General features: G+C 46.5%; 5 protein-coding genes across 5 annotated transcripts; 3 read left to right on the top strand and 2 right to left on the bottom strand.

Moving 5' to 3' along the window:
• Positions 1-4,701: 4,701 nt before the first annotated feature.
• M438DRAFT_248865 (uncharacterized protein) lies at positions 4,702-5,450 on the top strand (the record flags this gene model as incomplete). Its single annotated transcript, XM_029899624.1, has 2 exons — positions 4,702-4,822; positions 4,897-5,450. Coding segments are annotated over 2 exons (675 nt in total), but the record flags the coding sequence as incomplete, so codon positions are not given.
• Positions 5,451-7,153: 1,703 nt separating this feature from the next.
• On the top strand, positions 7,154-8,177 carry M438DRAFT_360193 (Cloroperoxidase; the record flags this gene model as incomplete). The annotated part of the gene is made up of 4 exons (XM_029907414.1): positions 7,154-7,277; positions 7,334-7,526; positions 7,591-7,910; positions 7,963-8,177. 4 exons carry the CDS (start codon positions 7,154-7,156, stop codon positions 8,175-8,177), a joined length of 852 nt encoding a protein of 283 aa, XP_029755061.1.
• On the bottom strand, positions 8,102-10,309 carry M438DRAFT_168039 (uncharacterized protein). The gene is made up of 3 exons (XM_029899099.1): positions 9,924-10,309; positions 9,462-9,874; positions 8,102-9,408 (listed from the first exon to the last, which is right to left on the bottom strand). Exons 1-3 carry the CDS (start codon positions 10,232-10,234, stop codon positions 8,282-8,284), a joined length of 1,851 nt encoding a protein of 616 aa, XP_029755060.1. The 5' UTR covers positions 10,235-10,309; the 3' UTR covers positions 8,102-8,281.
• A 175-nt stretch (positions 10,310-10,484) lies between these two features.
• M438DRAFT_168036 (glutathione S-transferase III) lies at positions 10,485-11,717 on the bottom strand. The gene is made up of 4 exons (XM_029899098.1): positions 11,388-11,717; positions 11,090-11,337; positions 10,915-11,032; positions 10,485-10,859 (listed from the first exon to the last, which is right to left on the bottom strand). Exons 1-4 carry the CDS (start codon positions 11,406-11,408, stop codon positions 10,698-10,700), a joined length of 549 nt encoding a protein of 182 aa, XP_029755059.1. The 5' UTR covers positions 11,409-11,717; the 3' UTR covers positions 10,485-10,697.
• Positions 11,718-12,493: 776 nt separating this feature from the next.
• M438DRAFT_350157 (uncharacterized protein) lies at positions 12,494-14,071 on the top strand. The gene has a single exon (XM_029906560.1). The coding sequence runs from the start codon at positions 12,716-12,718 to the stop codon at positions 13,931-13,933; it is 1,218 nt and encodes a 405-aa protein (XP_029755058.1). The 5' UTR covers positions 12,494-12,715; the 3' UTR covers positions 13,934-14,071.
• Positions 14,072-14,768: the final 697 nt, after the last annotated feature.

Here is a 14,768-nt window from a genome sequence, read left to right as displayed (position 1 = left end):
TCGTCGGAATGTAGATTACGGTAGTATTACGTCGTCTTATAGGTAGCTATTAACATTCTACTAGACGCGCCTAGGCGTAGAGGTAACGTTATTTATACTAAGCGAGAGTACCTATATTTGTAATTATACCGAGTAAGTCGAGTATAAGACGCTTCTAAGCTTACGTTACTAAGTCGCTTCTATGCTTGCTTACGTGCTATGCTATAAAGACTATATTTAATTACTCCTTATGCTCTAAGACCGGATTATAACATACCTTCTAACTAGAGCGCCGCCGACTTAGTTACCTTATAGAGCGCCTCCTCTAATTAAACTACCGCCGATCTAATTAGCTCGTAAAGCGCCTCTTCTAACTAGAGCGCCTCTTCTAATTATAACATGCCTTTTAATTAGGGCACCGCTAATCTACCCGCTACTTAGGGCACTACTAATCTAACCGCTGTCTAGAGCACCGCTAGTCTATCTACCGCTTAGGGCACCGTTATTCTACCTACCGACTAGAGCACCTCTTCTAATTATAGCATGCCTTCTAATTAGGGCACCGCTAATCTACCTACCGCTTAGAGCGCCGCTAATTTAACTACTCCGTATAGTGCCTCTTCTAACTAGAGCGCCCTAGATTCGAGTCATTCGACTACCGCTTAGAGCATCGCTAATGTTACTACTACTTAGAGCGCCTCGCTCTACTAAAGCGCTGCTTCTAGCCCTAATGACTAGTAAGACCTACGGTCATTTTTGCTTAATATAGACGGCCTAATAATCTAACTCTCTTTCTCCTTAGGCTATACTACCGACCCGGTTACGAACGCTATATAAATCCCTTACCCGAGCCTACTCCTATATTAGTTTTACCTCGAAGTATAGCGTATTAATGCTAACGCCGTCCTATAGCTATACCTATACCTATAGCTACGCTAACGTCTTAACTATTACCGACCCTAAACATGCCTATATTAGAATAACTTCATTCGCTCTATCCTATATTACCCCTTATTAAGCTCCCTCTAGAGCTTTATCCGTTCGTAATAGAACATAGATAAACGAAGACAACGAGGATAAGAAGGACGATAATGACGATTCTATGCCGGATTTAGAATAGACAACTCCCGCCGAAGACGATGCCCCTCTCTAATTAGTAAGGCTAGTTCCTATCCTCCTCTAGTTAGGCTAGATCTTCTACTAGTCTTAACAAAGCGGGTGCTTATAGATTAAGCTAAGGAGGTAGACTAAGTTATAGGTTACGATACGATTACTCTAGATAGACGAATGTATAATAGAGACGACCTTAAGTCTCCGAGCTTGCTCCTATAGGTTCTATATTTTAATGTTTTCTTTTACCTTTTGCCTAATCGTTTCCTCGTTTAAGTTAATTTATAGTAGAATGTAGCTATCGTCGATTATAATGATATAATTACTTATCTATGTCTAACTACTTGCTAAAATTCTAACTTTCTATTCTTTTACGAGATGGTCTTAGATTCTTAGTAGTGCAACTAATAACATCTTTAGCGTAGATCGGCATACTTAATCGAACTTTTTAGGATTTATAATAGGCATACGAGCGTCTTATACGTCTTAGAGATCCTATAACTCGGCAAAAAATAGTAGTAACTAGAGAGAGATAAGCGCGGGCTCGATGTTAAGGCCTTTAAGCTAAATTAAGTCTAGAGTGTCGCGATAGATAATACTCTAAGGAAAGAGCAGTAGGACAAGTATAGTAGATGGCCGTAACATTTAAAATGTTTAGAAGCTAAATCTTCGTATTAAACTTTATAACGAGTANCTCTAAGGAAAGAGCAGTAGGACAAGTATAGTAGATGGCCGTAACATTTAAAATGTTTAGAAGCTAAATCTTCGTATTAAACTTTATAACGAGTAGCTAGAGAGGATAGTCGTTTAGGATCTTAATGTCGACGCTATATATAGCACCGTAGTAGGGAGTATCGGGCGGGCTATAGAAGACGCACTTAAAATGTNTTAAGTTAANNAAAGTATCGGAGNCGGTTTAAGCCTTATCCNGNNGCTCGAGCGAGACGCCNNAGTNTAGATCTTTCTAGACGTCTTAAANATAGGCAACTTAAAGGGAAAGTCGTTTAAGATCCTAATCTTAAAGTTATAGGTAGTAGCGTAGTAGAGGGTATNNGACGGGCTCNNGAAGACACCTTTAAAATGTGTTAAGTTACTAAGAGTGCTAGATCNNGTTTAGAGCTAGCTTAGCGGCCNNGGTATNTAGTAAGGCATGCCTAGAAGTATNTAGCTATATACGACAAAATNAGANAGGGGGTCTTAGAANNATATCNATTTAGTAGCGAACGACGGCGTAATCTACGTTAATGTTGCCGATTTTAGAGTACTAGGGATAAAGTAGACNNACTCGAGCCGCGAGAGTAGGTAGGACGATAGTCGGAAGGGTAGAGCGGCCTTAGTAANAAGTAGAGNAGATAGAAGAATAGGTCTAAGGAGNAAGAGCGATCGAAGTANNAAGATGTTAGTTATAGACGCGNNGACGAGANGTAATAGCTAGCNNTAAGAGCGAANNAGGGCGAGGCCTTAAGCGCGTAGCGTAGCTATATAACTAGACNNANTAAGCTAATAGAGCTAGCGGTCGCGCTNNGCGGATTACTTAGAGGATATCTTNNGAGTAACTAGTTAGCTCTCGTAATNCTTAGGGTAGTCGGCACTACGAAGGTACTTAAGCGCGTTAAGTTATAGTAATAGAGCTCTAAAGGTTCGGTATACGAGGAGGATAGGTCTAGATAGGCATATAGCGCTTTATAGAAGTAGGAGTAAGCGGTCTTAGCTATAGTAATAGTAGTTCTATATATGTTCGATAATTATTTTGCGGAGCGCTAAGGTAGGTAGTTATGCCGTTCTTAGCTTAACGTCATAATTAGCGATGCCTACATGCTAGAGCGAAGCCTACTAGGTAGAGAATGCTAGTACGTATCTAGTTATAAGAACCTCTACGGACTAGTCCTCGAGATGATCTGCTTTTTAGATAAGAACTCTCTTAGAGCAGTCTCTAACACTGTCGTATAATCTAGAAGACGTAGTCTTATTATAACACGGCATATAACTCTATATATGAATATAGCGCGTCTATTCGACTAATATAGTATCTCCTTCTTTTAGCCTCGGGCGAGTAGTCTATAGATCCTACTCTTTACTTCATCTTAGAGACATATATCGAGATCCTAGCTCTACGGTCTACGGAAGGTATATAGAGCATACCTAGAAGCATATAATCGAGCTAAGCAATAGGGGGTCTTAGTCGAACAGTGCTCGATTAAGGCCGGATAGCGGCGAGATGTATAGCTAGTAGGCTATATTCCCTAGATAGCTATACGATGTAAATAATTAACTACGCTAACTTGTTCGCTAGTCATTTTAAATTGCGTTAGGCTAAATCCGTAGAGTAGGCTAATAAGTAAGCATCGGAAGCTCTATTTGGTCGACTGTCGAGTGTAGAGATTATGCTATAATTAGCTCCTATAACGTCCGTCTACTAATAGCTATACGCCGTAGATTTGTTAAGATCCTTTCGCTAACCTATAAACACTAACTAAGATGACTTTTAGACGTTAAAGCTACTAACAGATGCGTAACTTAATAATATAATCTATGTCTTCCCTTTTTAGACATTAACTAACCGTTACAAAACAAGACGACTAGTAGAGCACGATAAGTTAATTGCCCGAGATATTTAGTAGAAGACTAGGAAGACTAGGAAGACTAGCGGAGTAAGATAAGTTAATTACTCGAGATAGCTCGGAACACTAGTGTCGGATCTATTATAACGAAGCTCGCTATATAGTAGGTCTTTCTATTAGCTCGTAGAGCTATAAGTTAATTGCCCGAGATATTTTTATACTCGGTAAGTATACTACCCTTTTTTTTTTTCTTTTTTTAAAAGGAATGTCTTAGGAGTCTATATAGACGTACGTTCTAGTATAACTGCAGTTAGCAGTGTAACATACGAACAAGTCTAAACATGTACTATACTAAGCTTTAGCCTTAGCCTTACCCTTACCCTTAGCCTTAGCCTTAGTCTTAGTCTTAGTCTTAGTCTTAGTCTTCTTTTTCTTTTTCTTCTTCTCTTCCTCCTCCTCTTCTAGCTCCTCCTCCTTATCTCCCTCCTCCTTATCTTCCTCTTCTTTAGCCTTCTTCTTTCTCTTTATATATACTTTCTATATAAACGACGGGCTACGCGGTACGTCGGACTAGTCTATAGTCTAGGTAGGAGGGGCGGCAACGCGCGTAGGCGGCGAACGAGGCTATACTATAGCCTCGGCGGGTAGGGGGGCCTCTTACTAGCTGTCGTTAAAGTCGTCGGGCGGCGTAGGTATAGGCTTAGCCTCCTACGCACCCGCTAGAGGCTTTCTACTATTAAGATAGTACTTTTCTTCTATAAACCATTCCTATTAGTAAGTGTTCCTAAATGACTCGATGTAGACTAGATTTAGTTAAATAGTGTCTAGTCGAAGGCTTTATCTAGAAATAACTTACTTCCGAAGGAGAACGTTTTAGCATAAGCGTAACTAACGACCTGTTAGTCTATATCTAAACCGCGACATCTCTAAGGCTTCATACGACATCGTAGATTTTAGTATAGGAAAAACGAAGTTTAGGCTATAAGCTTTAAGCTATACTCCGCTCCTACGTTCCTTCTACTTTTTAGCAACTTATACTTTCCCCCTCTACACTTACTATTTAAGCAACTTCGACAGCCTCGACACCTACGACGTTACTACTTGTGCTAGCCGATGCACTACTAAGAATGGTTGTGTTTCTATTAACATTTACTTCGAGCGTGACCCTTCCGGTAAGCTTTTTTTTTTTAAACCTTTATTTATCTTTCTTTCCACTTTGAAAAATCTAGCTAACATAACCTTCAAGTTGATCCTAACGATGCTTCGTGCTCCAACCCTGCCTCGGTGACGATGATCAAATGCGTGTATTGGGGAGGTCCAGTTTCACAGGATAACGCTGTCAACACTGGTCAGACTCGTGGTAGCTTCAGCGTCGTAATTGCCGGATCCAATGGCTATGTCACCAACCAGATCAAGACTCCTGCTGGATACCAGGCTGGTACTCCCTATGGCAAATACGCCATCAACGCTCCCTATGATGCTCAGGGCTACAACACTTTCATGGGATCCAAGATCTTCACCTCGACCTGGGACGTAGCTTCTTGCTCTGCCTACTGCGATTCTCAGACTGCATACAACAAGGCTACAGCTCCCAAGGACGGTACTCCTTACAAGGTTTGCAACTTCTTCAACACCTATGTCTTGACAGCATACAAGGCCGATGGTACTGTCGTCCCCCAGGGCCAATACTGCGCTTTATACACTGAGGCATGGACAAGCACGTACGCTACCAACGCTGGGCAGTGGAGAGGACAGGACCAGTACCTGGTCAACTACAGCTTCGGTTACCCCAAGTCCAGCCCCGGTGTCAGTCCTACTGTCGGAGATGTCAAGGGTGCTGTTTACCAGGCTCGTCAAGATATGACCTACTCTCCCGCTTCTTTGACTTCGGTCTTCCAGCCTTTCTGCTCCAGCGTTCTTGGATACACCACACCCGTCATCACTGCTACCCAGACTACTACTGTCACCCCTCTGGTCACCTCGACCACAATCTCGACCGCGGTTGTGACCAACATCGTCCAAGCAAAGCGTGATGTCAGTGATGGCCTGGTTCTCACGACCTCCGGCAGTCTTGTTGTGAAGGCGCCTCTTGCAACATCGCTTGCCGCTCGTGCAGTTGCAGCGTCTTCCACGCCTGCAGTACTTTCCAAGTGAGTCAGCACAAAAGAAATAAGACCTGAACATCACAACTGACATGTTTAGATACCCCACATCTGTCGTCTCATCTGCCTGCAGCCTGATCGCCACCCCGGTCACCTCCACCAGCACTTCAACCGTGACCGCAACGGCCACTGCTGCCACTAGTACTATTGTCCAGAGCAGCACTTTTACCATATCGACTACCACAACCGCGGCTAGAGCTCTTCCAACATGTGTTACTGGTTCCATATCGGCTGCCGACAGCGTATACTCATCCTCGCTTAGTCTGAGATGCGACACATCCACCGCGTCGGGCTTTGTGGTCGAATCTTCTCACACTGGCGGTACCGCCCTGGATTGTCTCAGGGGTGCTGATGCCGATCCTTCTGCCCTTGCGATGACTTTTGATCTGGCAACCAACCTTTGCACCTTCTATGTTCTGGGCCGTTCTTCGCCCGCCTATACCCAATCTCAGGCTGGTATCGTCTTTGGATATTATGATCTTCTTGTGTCTTGGGGTGAACTTACCCTTAACTAATAGAGAAGTTAATCAGCTTCTGATCTAGCTCAGATCATATCGTTCGAAACCAATCGGCCGGAGTTTGTGGGATATGTTTAGGAGGGGAAAACGTTTAGGAAGTCGGGGCTTGCTTCTAGAATCTGGTTTTGATGTCTTCTTTTGTCACTTATTTCTTGTTCATTTGTACTTTGTTTTCCTTAAGATTTTGTGCATGCGGAAACGACACTTTTCTCTCTGTCTCTATTGTGCTGTCATTTGTTCTATCTCCTGTCGTTTCTCCTTGGGATACTGTGGTATCAAAAAACATCATTCCTCACCATCGCGGTATCGCTCTATACACGATTACAACAGTCTTTCGTCTTTCACCCGAATCGATGGTTACCTGCCAGGATGCCATTGAGCAATTGCATCAATAAGGGCATGGATTATGCCTGCTTAGTCTTGTGACCACGAGGCTGGAAAATTGCGGTCCAGCATATCCGGCTCGATTGAGGCAGTGCCATTTGGTCATCCCAACCAATCAAATATCTCCCGAAACCAGATGACGACCACAAATGATGACAATCTACCTGGCCATGCTTGGAATTGCTTACGCGTGTATACAGCCTGCCTCTTCCGCTCAATACGAGAATACGGAGTGGTGGAACGTCGATCACGTATCTCACGTATCCCAGCCTCCGTACGCGTACGGATGGAGAATATGCAGTGACCACTTGCAATCAACCAGGCAGCGAAGATCTTTGGAAAATAGAGCATATAAGAAGAGCAAATCTCGCTGTGGAAAATGGTTATCAACAAACACTTAACTCATTTGATTTATTTGTTTACTTTCGATTTACTCAAGATGAAATTCACCATCGCCGCCACAACCTTGAGTGTCGCTTTGGCTTCCGCATTTCCTCAGAAAAATGCTCAAGTAGCTATGCCGGATGATATTCATGCCTGGCATCCTGCTGGCGTCAATGACCGTATGTCACCGCGTCTTCCTCGATGCAGATTTTGAATCATACTCACACTTTCACAGTCAGAGGTCCTTGCCCAATGATGAACACTCTCGCCAACCACGGCTTCATCCCCCGTAACGGCGGCAACATCACAAAACAGAACGCTATAAGAGGTCTGGCTGATGGTCTGAACTTCGACGCCGCACTGGCTTCTTTGATGTGGGATCAAGCCATCATCGCCAACCCCGAGCCGAACGCAACATTCTTTACACTGTGCGCTACACCGCTCTCATCTCTCAAAACCAGAGGATGAGGAAAATGCTAATGAAGATGATAGTGAGCATCTGAACCAACACAACGTACTCGAACACGACGCAAGTCTCTCCCGCATGGACGCCTACTACGGTAACAACCACGTTTTCAACCCCGAAGCTTTCGCAACCAGCACGAGATACTGGACAGACGAAACGCTTACCGCAAACATGCTGGCAAACAGCAAATTAGCACGCATGATTGAATCCAGAGCTTTCAATCCCAACTACACATTCACTGCCAACAATGAGCAATTCAGTTTGGGCGAAGTTGCTGCTCCATTTATCGCTTTTGGAAATACGACTAGTGTGACGGTGCCCAGAGATTTGGTCTTGTATTTTTTCGGTAAGTGGTGAGAGTGAGATGGTGGAGAGATTTTTGGCTGACTTGGTGACAGAACATGAGAGATTGCCTCATGAGTTGGGTTGGAGCAAGAAGAATGAGACGATGACGCTGAAGGATATTTTGAATGTCGTGTCGTCTATTCGGAACGCTACGAGTCTGTTGACTCCAGAGTCGGCTTCGAATCAGACTGCAGATGGTGAATCTCATGGCATTCCCGAGGGAGTACAAGTCGCTCGCCGTAGTCTGCATTTGCCTGTGGGTGTTTGAGGTGGCAGAGATGTCATGAGCAGTCGCATTCGTGAGGACGCGATTGTCGAACGAGATTGTCAAGATTAGATAGCAAGTAGGAATATCGAAACAACATCAATTATTTAGAAGCCTAGAAGCCCTTCGTTGTTGAAAAGGTCCAGCCAATAGTCCCAAGCTTGAACATCATTTCCGAGTTCGCCCAAGTGCTCCTCAGATTGTTGACCAGTGAATGATGAGTCATTCGGCAGATTAGTCTGTATAGACTGCTGTAGCATAGTATTGGAGACCACTGGTTGGCTGTAGCCACTCGAGTGGTGCTGTTGAGACTGTAAAAACAGTATGAAGCTTGGCGGCAGAGCTTCTGAACTCGACGACATGCGATTCCAAGCTTTGAGGGCTAGACTTTTGAGATTCTGATGATAGTCCTTGTAATATCCACTGGCCTTGTTTGTAAGTAACTCTGGGTTGAATGAGTATGCCAGTGATACTTGATGCCAGGCTTCTGCTGCGATTTCTTCGCCCAACGAATCGAATGCTAGAGCATGCAGTACAGGGAACAATGCCTCGAAGCAATAGAAGAGCTTGGTATGCCACCTATAGCGGTCCAAGACTGGACTGGCGCAGCTCGAATGCTGTGTCTGTAGAAGTAGCAGTGCTGTGTCAAAGTGTTGACCCTTCGAGATTGCCGAAACATTGTCCTGTGAATCAGGTGGTGGATGACAGTGACGGAGAGAAAGCCGGTACCCAGTTGTTTTGATGAGACATCTCGAAACACGTTGGAGCGGAACAGATCCATCGCAGTATCTAGCGTACTTGTCTTCAAGTTGACCTTGCAGACGCTGGATTGCTACCGCCTTACTCTCTTGGCTGTTGGAGTTCTGACTTAGCTCTCGGACGAAGACACCAACCTCGTATCTGATAGAGCAGAATAACATATCCGTGACACCTTGTCTCTCGAGTGGCAAGATCGTCATGTCCGGGTGCAGATCTGAATCATTGAGGTTGTGTGGACGGTTCGTGTCGAACAATAGAGTGAGAGCCGGGTCGGTGTCGTCTATGCCTTCGCATAGATTGGTGTAATGTCGATTTAGGAGGAAGATCTGCCACCAAAGCCGACGACTAATCTCCGCTGTGAAGACAGTCATGCGTTGTAAAATCTTTTCTCGATGTATGCCCAAGCGATGGGCTAATCGAACAGCAACTCCAATCACAAGCCAAAGTTTGTCCGGAGAGCTATGCTGTCGAGCCGCTATCTGTGTTTCACCCCGTTAGCAGTGATAAACATTAATCGTCAGTCGACACTTACTAGGTACAACACAAGGGCCTGCAATACGTGCATATTTGCACCCTCCATAACGTCGGCATCGAGCAGGCAGGATTTGGTCATGGCGAAGAATTTCTCTAACAAGCATTCTCTGGTTTCCACCATAGTTCTGAGGCATTCTTCATCGTTCATGGATTCCACGGCTGTGAGGAAGACGGACGACAGTATTGCTCGTGATTGTTTCGACAACTCGCCATACTTGCGATGAGTTGCTTCAAGTACCAAATGTTGGGTGGTCGGTATGTGAAGCAAATTCGTCATTGGATTGACATTATCGATAAAGGTCTGCCACAATTGAAATATCTGTACAGGCTGAGGCCAGTCATGCATCGATGAGCATGTAGATGGTTGGTCAAACAAAACAGATTCAACATGAAATGGTTCACTATGTCTTGAACATCCCATGAGTAAAACTCACCTCAAAAGATCTAGTGACTTACCTTGCCACGGCTCCTAGATCGTGTTGTGGAACGACATCGATATTGCTTTGAGGCGGAGAGACGAGGCTCTCATTTCTCGGTGTGAAGTGTAAGGGCGATTGAGCACTAGAAAAGCCTATACTGGCCCGAAGGCTTGTACTCGTTGATCTGGGACCGCGCTTTCGTTGTCGCGTGCTGAGAGGGGTCTTGTTGTTACGCTCACAATTCGCATCGACCTTCAAGCATGCCGCACACGGATTCTGGCCATCGCACTTGATCTTGCGGCGCTGACACCTAGTACAGCTGTGGTTACGAGTAATGACTGAGCTCATGACAAGGCGACGGCCTGCATTATTCGATGTGCAATAGCGTAAGTCTCACAAGAATTCGAAGTGGGACGAGCGAGGGAGGACACGGAGAAGGAAGGAAAGGACGGCGGCCAGCGAAGGACGAGGGACGGGACCGACGGGGCCGACGGAACCGCTCGATCTCCGTCTTGGCGCTCCGCCATCGTGGCCTGATGAGCGTCACGAACGTTGAGATCTTCATGTCTGCCCGCATCAAACCAATGACCTTGCATTAAATAGGTCCACCTTCGTGTCGACAGGGTAATGGGGAGCGACGGACATCCATGATGATGAGCACACTGGTATTTGAGGACACTACTTGAGTATGTGCATCTCAGGAGTCGCGACGTTGCGCCACCTTGCCGAACGTGTCCGAGTTCGAAAAAGAAAAGTCCACTGGACGACAAAGACAATAATGACTGATAACCATGAACAATTCCCGAAACGGTCAAGAAGCGATCACCTGCACGACTTTGCACCACGTCGCTCGCTGCTCCAGTCGTTCACACCAGACTGCGACATTCTTTCGAGACAAGATTTCGTCTTCGATCCCAAGGCGGGGAAGAAAGTGAAGCCATGGGAGATGGAACAAGTCAACCAGTGATACTTTCTGTAGGATGATTTGCATCAGCACTGTCTTCGGAAGTCGCGCGAGATTGACTTACACTTCCGGTCAAATATCGCTGGCTCGCAAGAACTTGATCATAGTAGTCGAGCACTTCTTTGAGATCATTTTCCGACTTTCTCATTTCGGCGGTATCTGCTTCACCAAGACCAAAGAATCTTTGGAACAGTTTGGTCAGCAAAGTCATTGCTGAAACCCCTCATTCCAACACTCACTGCTTGAACATCTTCTCGTATGCAATCTTGAAGATGCTGGTATCGAAGTATGAGCTCTCAACAGAAGCCACCTGCTCGAAACTTGCAATATCTTCTAACTTCGTGGGAGGTAGCATCACCGAGTCTGGAGATGCATACTTGGCAACCAGGTATCTGCATATGGCTCTTGATTCAAAGATATGCAATGATCCATCCTCGAAGGCGGGAAGCTTTCCGAAAGGATGGACATCTCGGATGAAGTCTGATGTCTACAGCATATTCAGCATCGCTCGAGGAATCAGACTTTTGCTTTTCATACCTTGTGCTCTCCTCTCTTCATATCGATACTGATCAAAACTCATAGGAGAGATCGAGCTCATTCAACACGAGCATCACCCTCTGTGTACAAGTTGACAGCTTGGAACCATAGAGTCGCATAGCCATTGTTCCGTTCGCGCACTGTCGTCATCTTTGTGGAGACTCATGGGAACAAGGATTGCTCTTTATATCATTCGACGGAAGTTGTGATGGGTTCTCGGTTCCATCATCTAGAACTCGGTCCCGTCATGAAGAAGCGGGTGATACATATCTGATCGGTCCCGCCTGTTCCATGTCCGCATGCAATCTCCTTCCGCTATGCAGGAGTCGTTGGTGGAGCTTTTGATATGATTGCTCCTTGACTGTCTTGAATATAGGGAGGTGCTACCACATGTCGCGTCCATGAATCATGGCCCTCTATGGTTCGGCTTGTCGCGGCTTTCGTCGCTCTCTCAAGAAGAGTCAAGCTTAGCAAAACTCCTCTTACCTCTTTTGCTGTACAGCAGGAATATTTCATTCCAATTCCGAGGCGTTCCGACTGTTGTACTCAGCTCAACCTTGCCATGAGCGCATCCAAGGCGAGCTCGAGATTTCATACGACTCTATCCATGACGAAACAGATAACTTTGACGGAGTCGCCGTCGTATGGAAGTCTCGGAAGGCCATGTCTGTTGATGCGAAATTATCCTTCTTGCTGTCAACTCCGGCCGACGAAATACGAACTATCCTTAGTCCACATCGTAAAGCGATATCATAAAACTTGGAGTGAGGGCAAGCAAAACAGAAGCGAGAGGGGAACGGTCTGATGTCATGGCCAAGAATAACACAGTTTGCATTTAACCGCGGCCAAGACCCTGAGATTTTCTATTTTTGACAACCGTTCGAACGCCTCTTGCGGCTCCAAGACATTTCAAGCTTCCAGACTACACCTCAAAAAAGATCACAAGGTCGATTTGCCGCAACGTTCTGGGCGCCGTCGATTGTTACGAGAAGATCGTCTTAGGGTAACCCACAAACGTGGGGTCGATCTTTGTAGTACGAGAATTTGGCTTGAGTGTAGCATCGTAAAGCCTTAGACATTGTAACGTTGAACAAGCAAGACCTCTGGGCCTCTGTCATGCAGCCAAAACCCACACTTCGAAGGCAAGACCATCTAGATATATAACAGACCAGGAATCCTTCCCCTCAGCATTCTTTTTTCATCATCAACTCACATCTTCTCATCTCATCTACCACAACAATCCAACACAACACCACTCCTGCTTCTACTTTACATCAATCAATCAACCAACCAACAACATATCAAAGATCAAGCCCAGCATCATCAACATGCTCTCCAACACCCTCATCTCCATCTTGGCTTTGACCTCCGCCGTCTCCGCCTCTCCCGCACTTCGCCGCCAGGCCGACCCTTGCCAGGATGCTTACAAGTCCTGCATCGCTGCCGGTACACCTGAGGTCGCTTGCTCATGCACATTGACCGCCTGTGTTGGCGAGGACAACGCTCGCAACCGCGAGTACTGTGCCAGCGCAACCGCCAACCTTCCCAAGTCATCTGCTAAGGCTTCCACCACCGCTAAGCCTGCCGTCTGCCCCACAGCTCTCTTCGACGGATGCAACCCCGCCAGAAGCGCATGCCCTGACGGCCCCGGTACTTTCACAACTGTCAGCCCCTCCACATACCCCACCAGCTATGTCATCAACGGCCAGACTGTTTCCTTGACTGCCGCTCCCACTTCTTGCTTGCCCACTGGAGCTTCCAGTGCCGCTTCCAGCGCCGCTCCCAGCGCATCTGCCAGTGCCAGCGGCTGTGTCGCCAAGTACAACACTTGCCGCACTACTCGCGTCAACGGTCTTTCCGCCAACCAGGCTCAGTGCGCTTCTGACAACGCTGCTTGCCAGGGTGATTGTTACGCCAAGTACAACACCTGCAGAACCACCCGTGTCAACGGCCTTTCTGCCAACCAGGCCCAGTGTGCTTCCGAGTACGCTGGATGTCTTGGTGAAAACCCTATCGCATCGACTGGTGGCCTGATCTCGAGCTTCATTCCTTACTCCGCAACCGTCAGCTCCAGCGCTGCTCCCACCACAATGGTTTCCTCCAAGGCCACCACCACCGCCGCAGCCCCCAAGGCCTCCGGCACCAACGCAGCCGCTCCCGGATCAAACCCCAAGAAGGTCGACGGCAAGACCTGGTCCCTCAACAACGTAAACCGCTACTGCGGTGACGGCAACACCGGCTGCGACTACAACTTCGACATCATCGCCAACGGCAAGACCGAGCACTGCACCGTCATCCGCATGCCCGGCAGCAACGCCGCCACCGAGTCCTTCTCCAACCAGCCCTGCGGTGACTTCTCCGTTTCTTGGGGATACGTCAAGGACCCTGCTCCCGCTTACGCTGTCCTCACTGTTGTCGACAAGGCTGGCGAGCTCGCTTGGTTCGGTGTCAGCAACATCAACGGTCAGGCTGTTACTCCTTCCAACCCCTTCGGCTCTGGCCAGTACGGCAACGTCGGCCCCGAGCAGGTTTACACCTACAACTAAGCTACTCTTTTCTTGAAGAGTTGAACTTTTGAATGAAGAAGTTTTGTATACATTTAGAACATGATTGGGGATTTTGGGTATTTTTCGGGGTTTGATATTGTTATTTTAGCCACACTTTCGTTAATGTTGAATGACCTCTTTTTCACTTTGATCTTTTTTGACTTGTCTCCCCCTTTTGTCACGGTGCTTTCTGATTTCGCTTCCGCTTCTTTCGAGCCGCCTTCTAATTTTCTGCAGCTTTCTTCCTGCATCTTCTACAGAATGATCTCCATTCTTGGATTTGAGGCCAATATGCGAAAGCTCAATGTCAAGAACCCTACCCTTGTCCTTCCATTTCCTCTCCATTGCCCCTAGAACTGCCCACCGAGGAGTTTGAATCATCATCAGACACCTCGATCGCTTCGCAGTCGACATGGGAGAATGTTGTTGGTCTTCTTTCTGACGTGAAGAGGCGACTGTAGTGCCATGGAAGTTTACAGGCTTGTTTTGGGATGAGCGATTGGGCTTATCAGAGTCTCTGGTTGTTCGAGTTTGTGCTGGCAAGCATTGGAGATCTAGATATGAAACTCGGATCTATTGGGGCTCTTGATATGAAACTCGGATCTATTGGGGCTCTTGAAAGATGGATAAAGTGGTCCAGATCAGGGCTACAGATGTATTGGGAAGGGACAGGAGATGATGGAAGTTCTTTCTTGTATCTCCAGTTGTGATTGGTAAAGATGAGCAACGCAAGAGCTCAAGTGAGTTGACAAAGAGAGGTTTCTCTTTACGCGTCCTGCGCGATTTTAATAGACAAAGAGAGAATGGACAAAGGGAAAAAGAACGAAGCACAAAC

Source organism: Aureobasidium pullulans (assembly GCF_000721785.1).
Source record: "Aureobasidium pullulans EXF-150 unplaced genomic scaffold scaffold_40, whole genome shotgun sequence".
Taxonomy (NCBI): Eukaryota; Fungi; Ascomycota; class Dothideomycetes; order Dothideales; family Saccotheciaceae; genus Aureobasidium; species Aureobasidium pullulans.
Note: the sequence above shows the minus strand (reverse complement) of the source record. Positions and strands in the feature narration are given on the sequence as shown.

Coding starts and splice junctions, on each gene's coding strand:
- M438DRAFT_168039 (XM_029899099.1), bottom strand. CDS start 10,234: ATGAGCTCAGTCATTACTCGTAACCACAGCTGTACTAGGTGTCAGCGC. Junction 9,875..9,923: donor GATCTAGGAGCCGTGGCAAG/GTAAGTCACTAG, acceptor GGGATGTTCAAG/ACATAGTGAACCATTTCATG. Junction 9,409..9,461: donor CCTTGTGTTGTACCTAGTAA/GTGTCGACTGAC, acceptor AAACACAGATAG/CGGCTCGACAGCATAGCTCT.
- M438DRAFT_168036 (XM_029899098.1), bottom strand. CDS start 11,408: ATGAAGAGAGGAGAGCACAAG. Junction 11,338..11,387: donor TGAAGAGAGGAGAGCACAAG/GTATGAAAAGCA, acceptor AATATGCTGTAG/ACATCAGACTTCATCCGAGA. Junction 10,860..10,914: donor AGCGATATTTGACCGGAAGT/GTAAGTCAATCT, acceptor ATCATCCTACAG/AAAGTATCACTGGTTGACTT.
- M438DRAFT_350157 (XM_029906560.1), top strand. CDS start 12,716: ATGCTCTCCAACACCCTCATCTCCATCTTGGCTTTGACCTCCGCCGTC.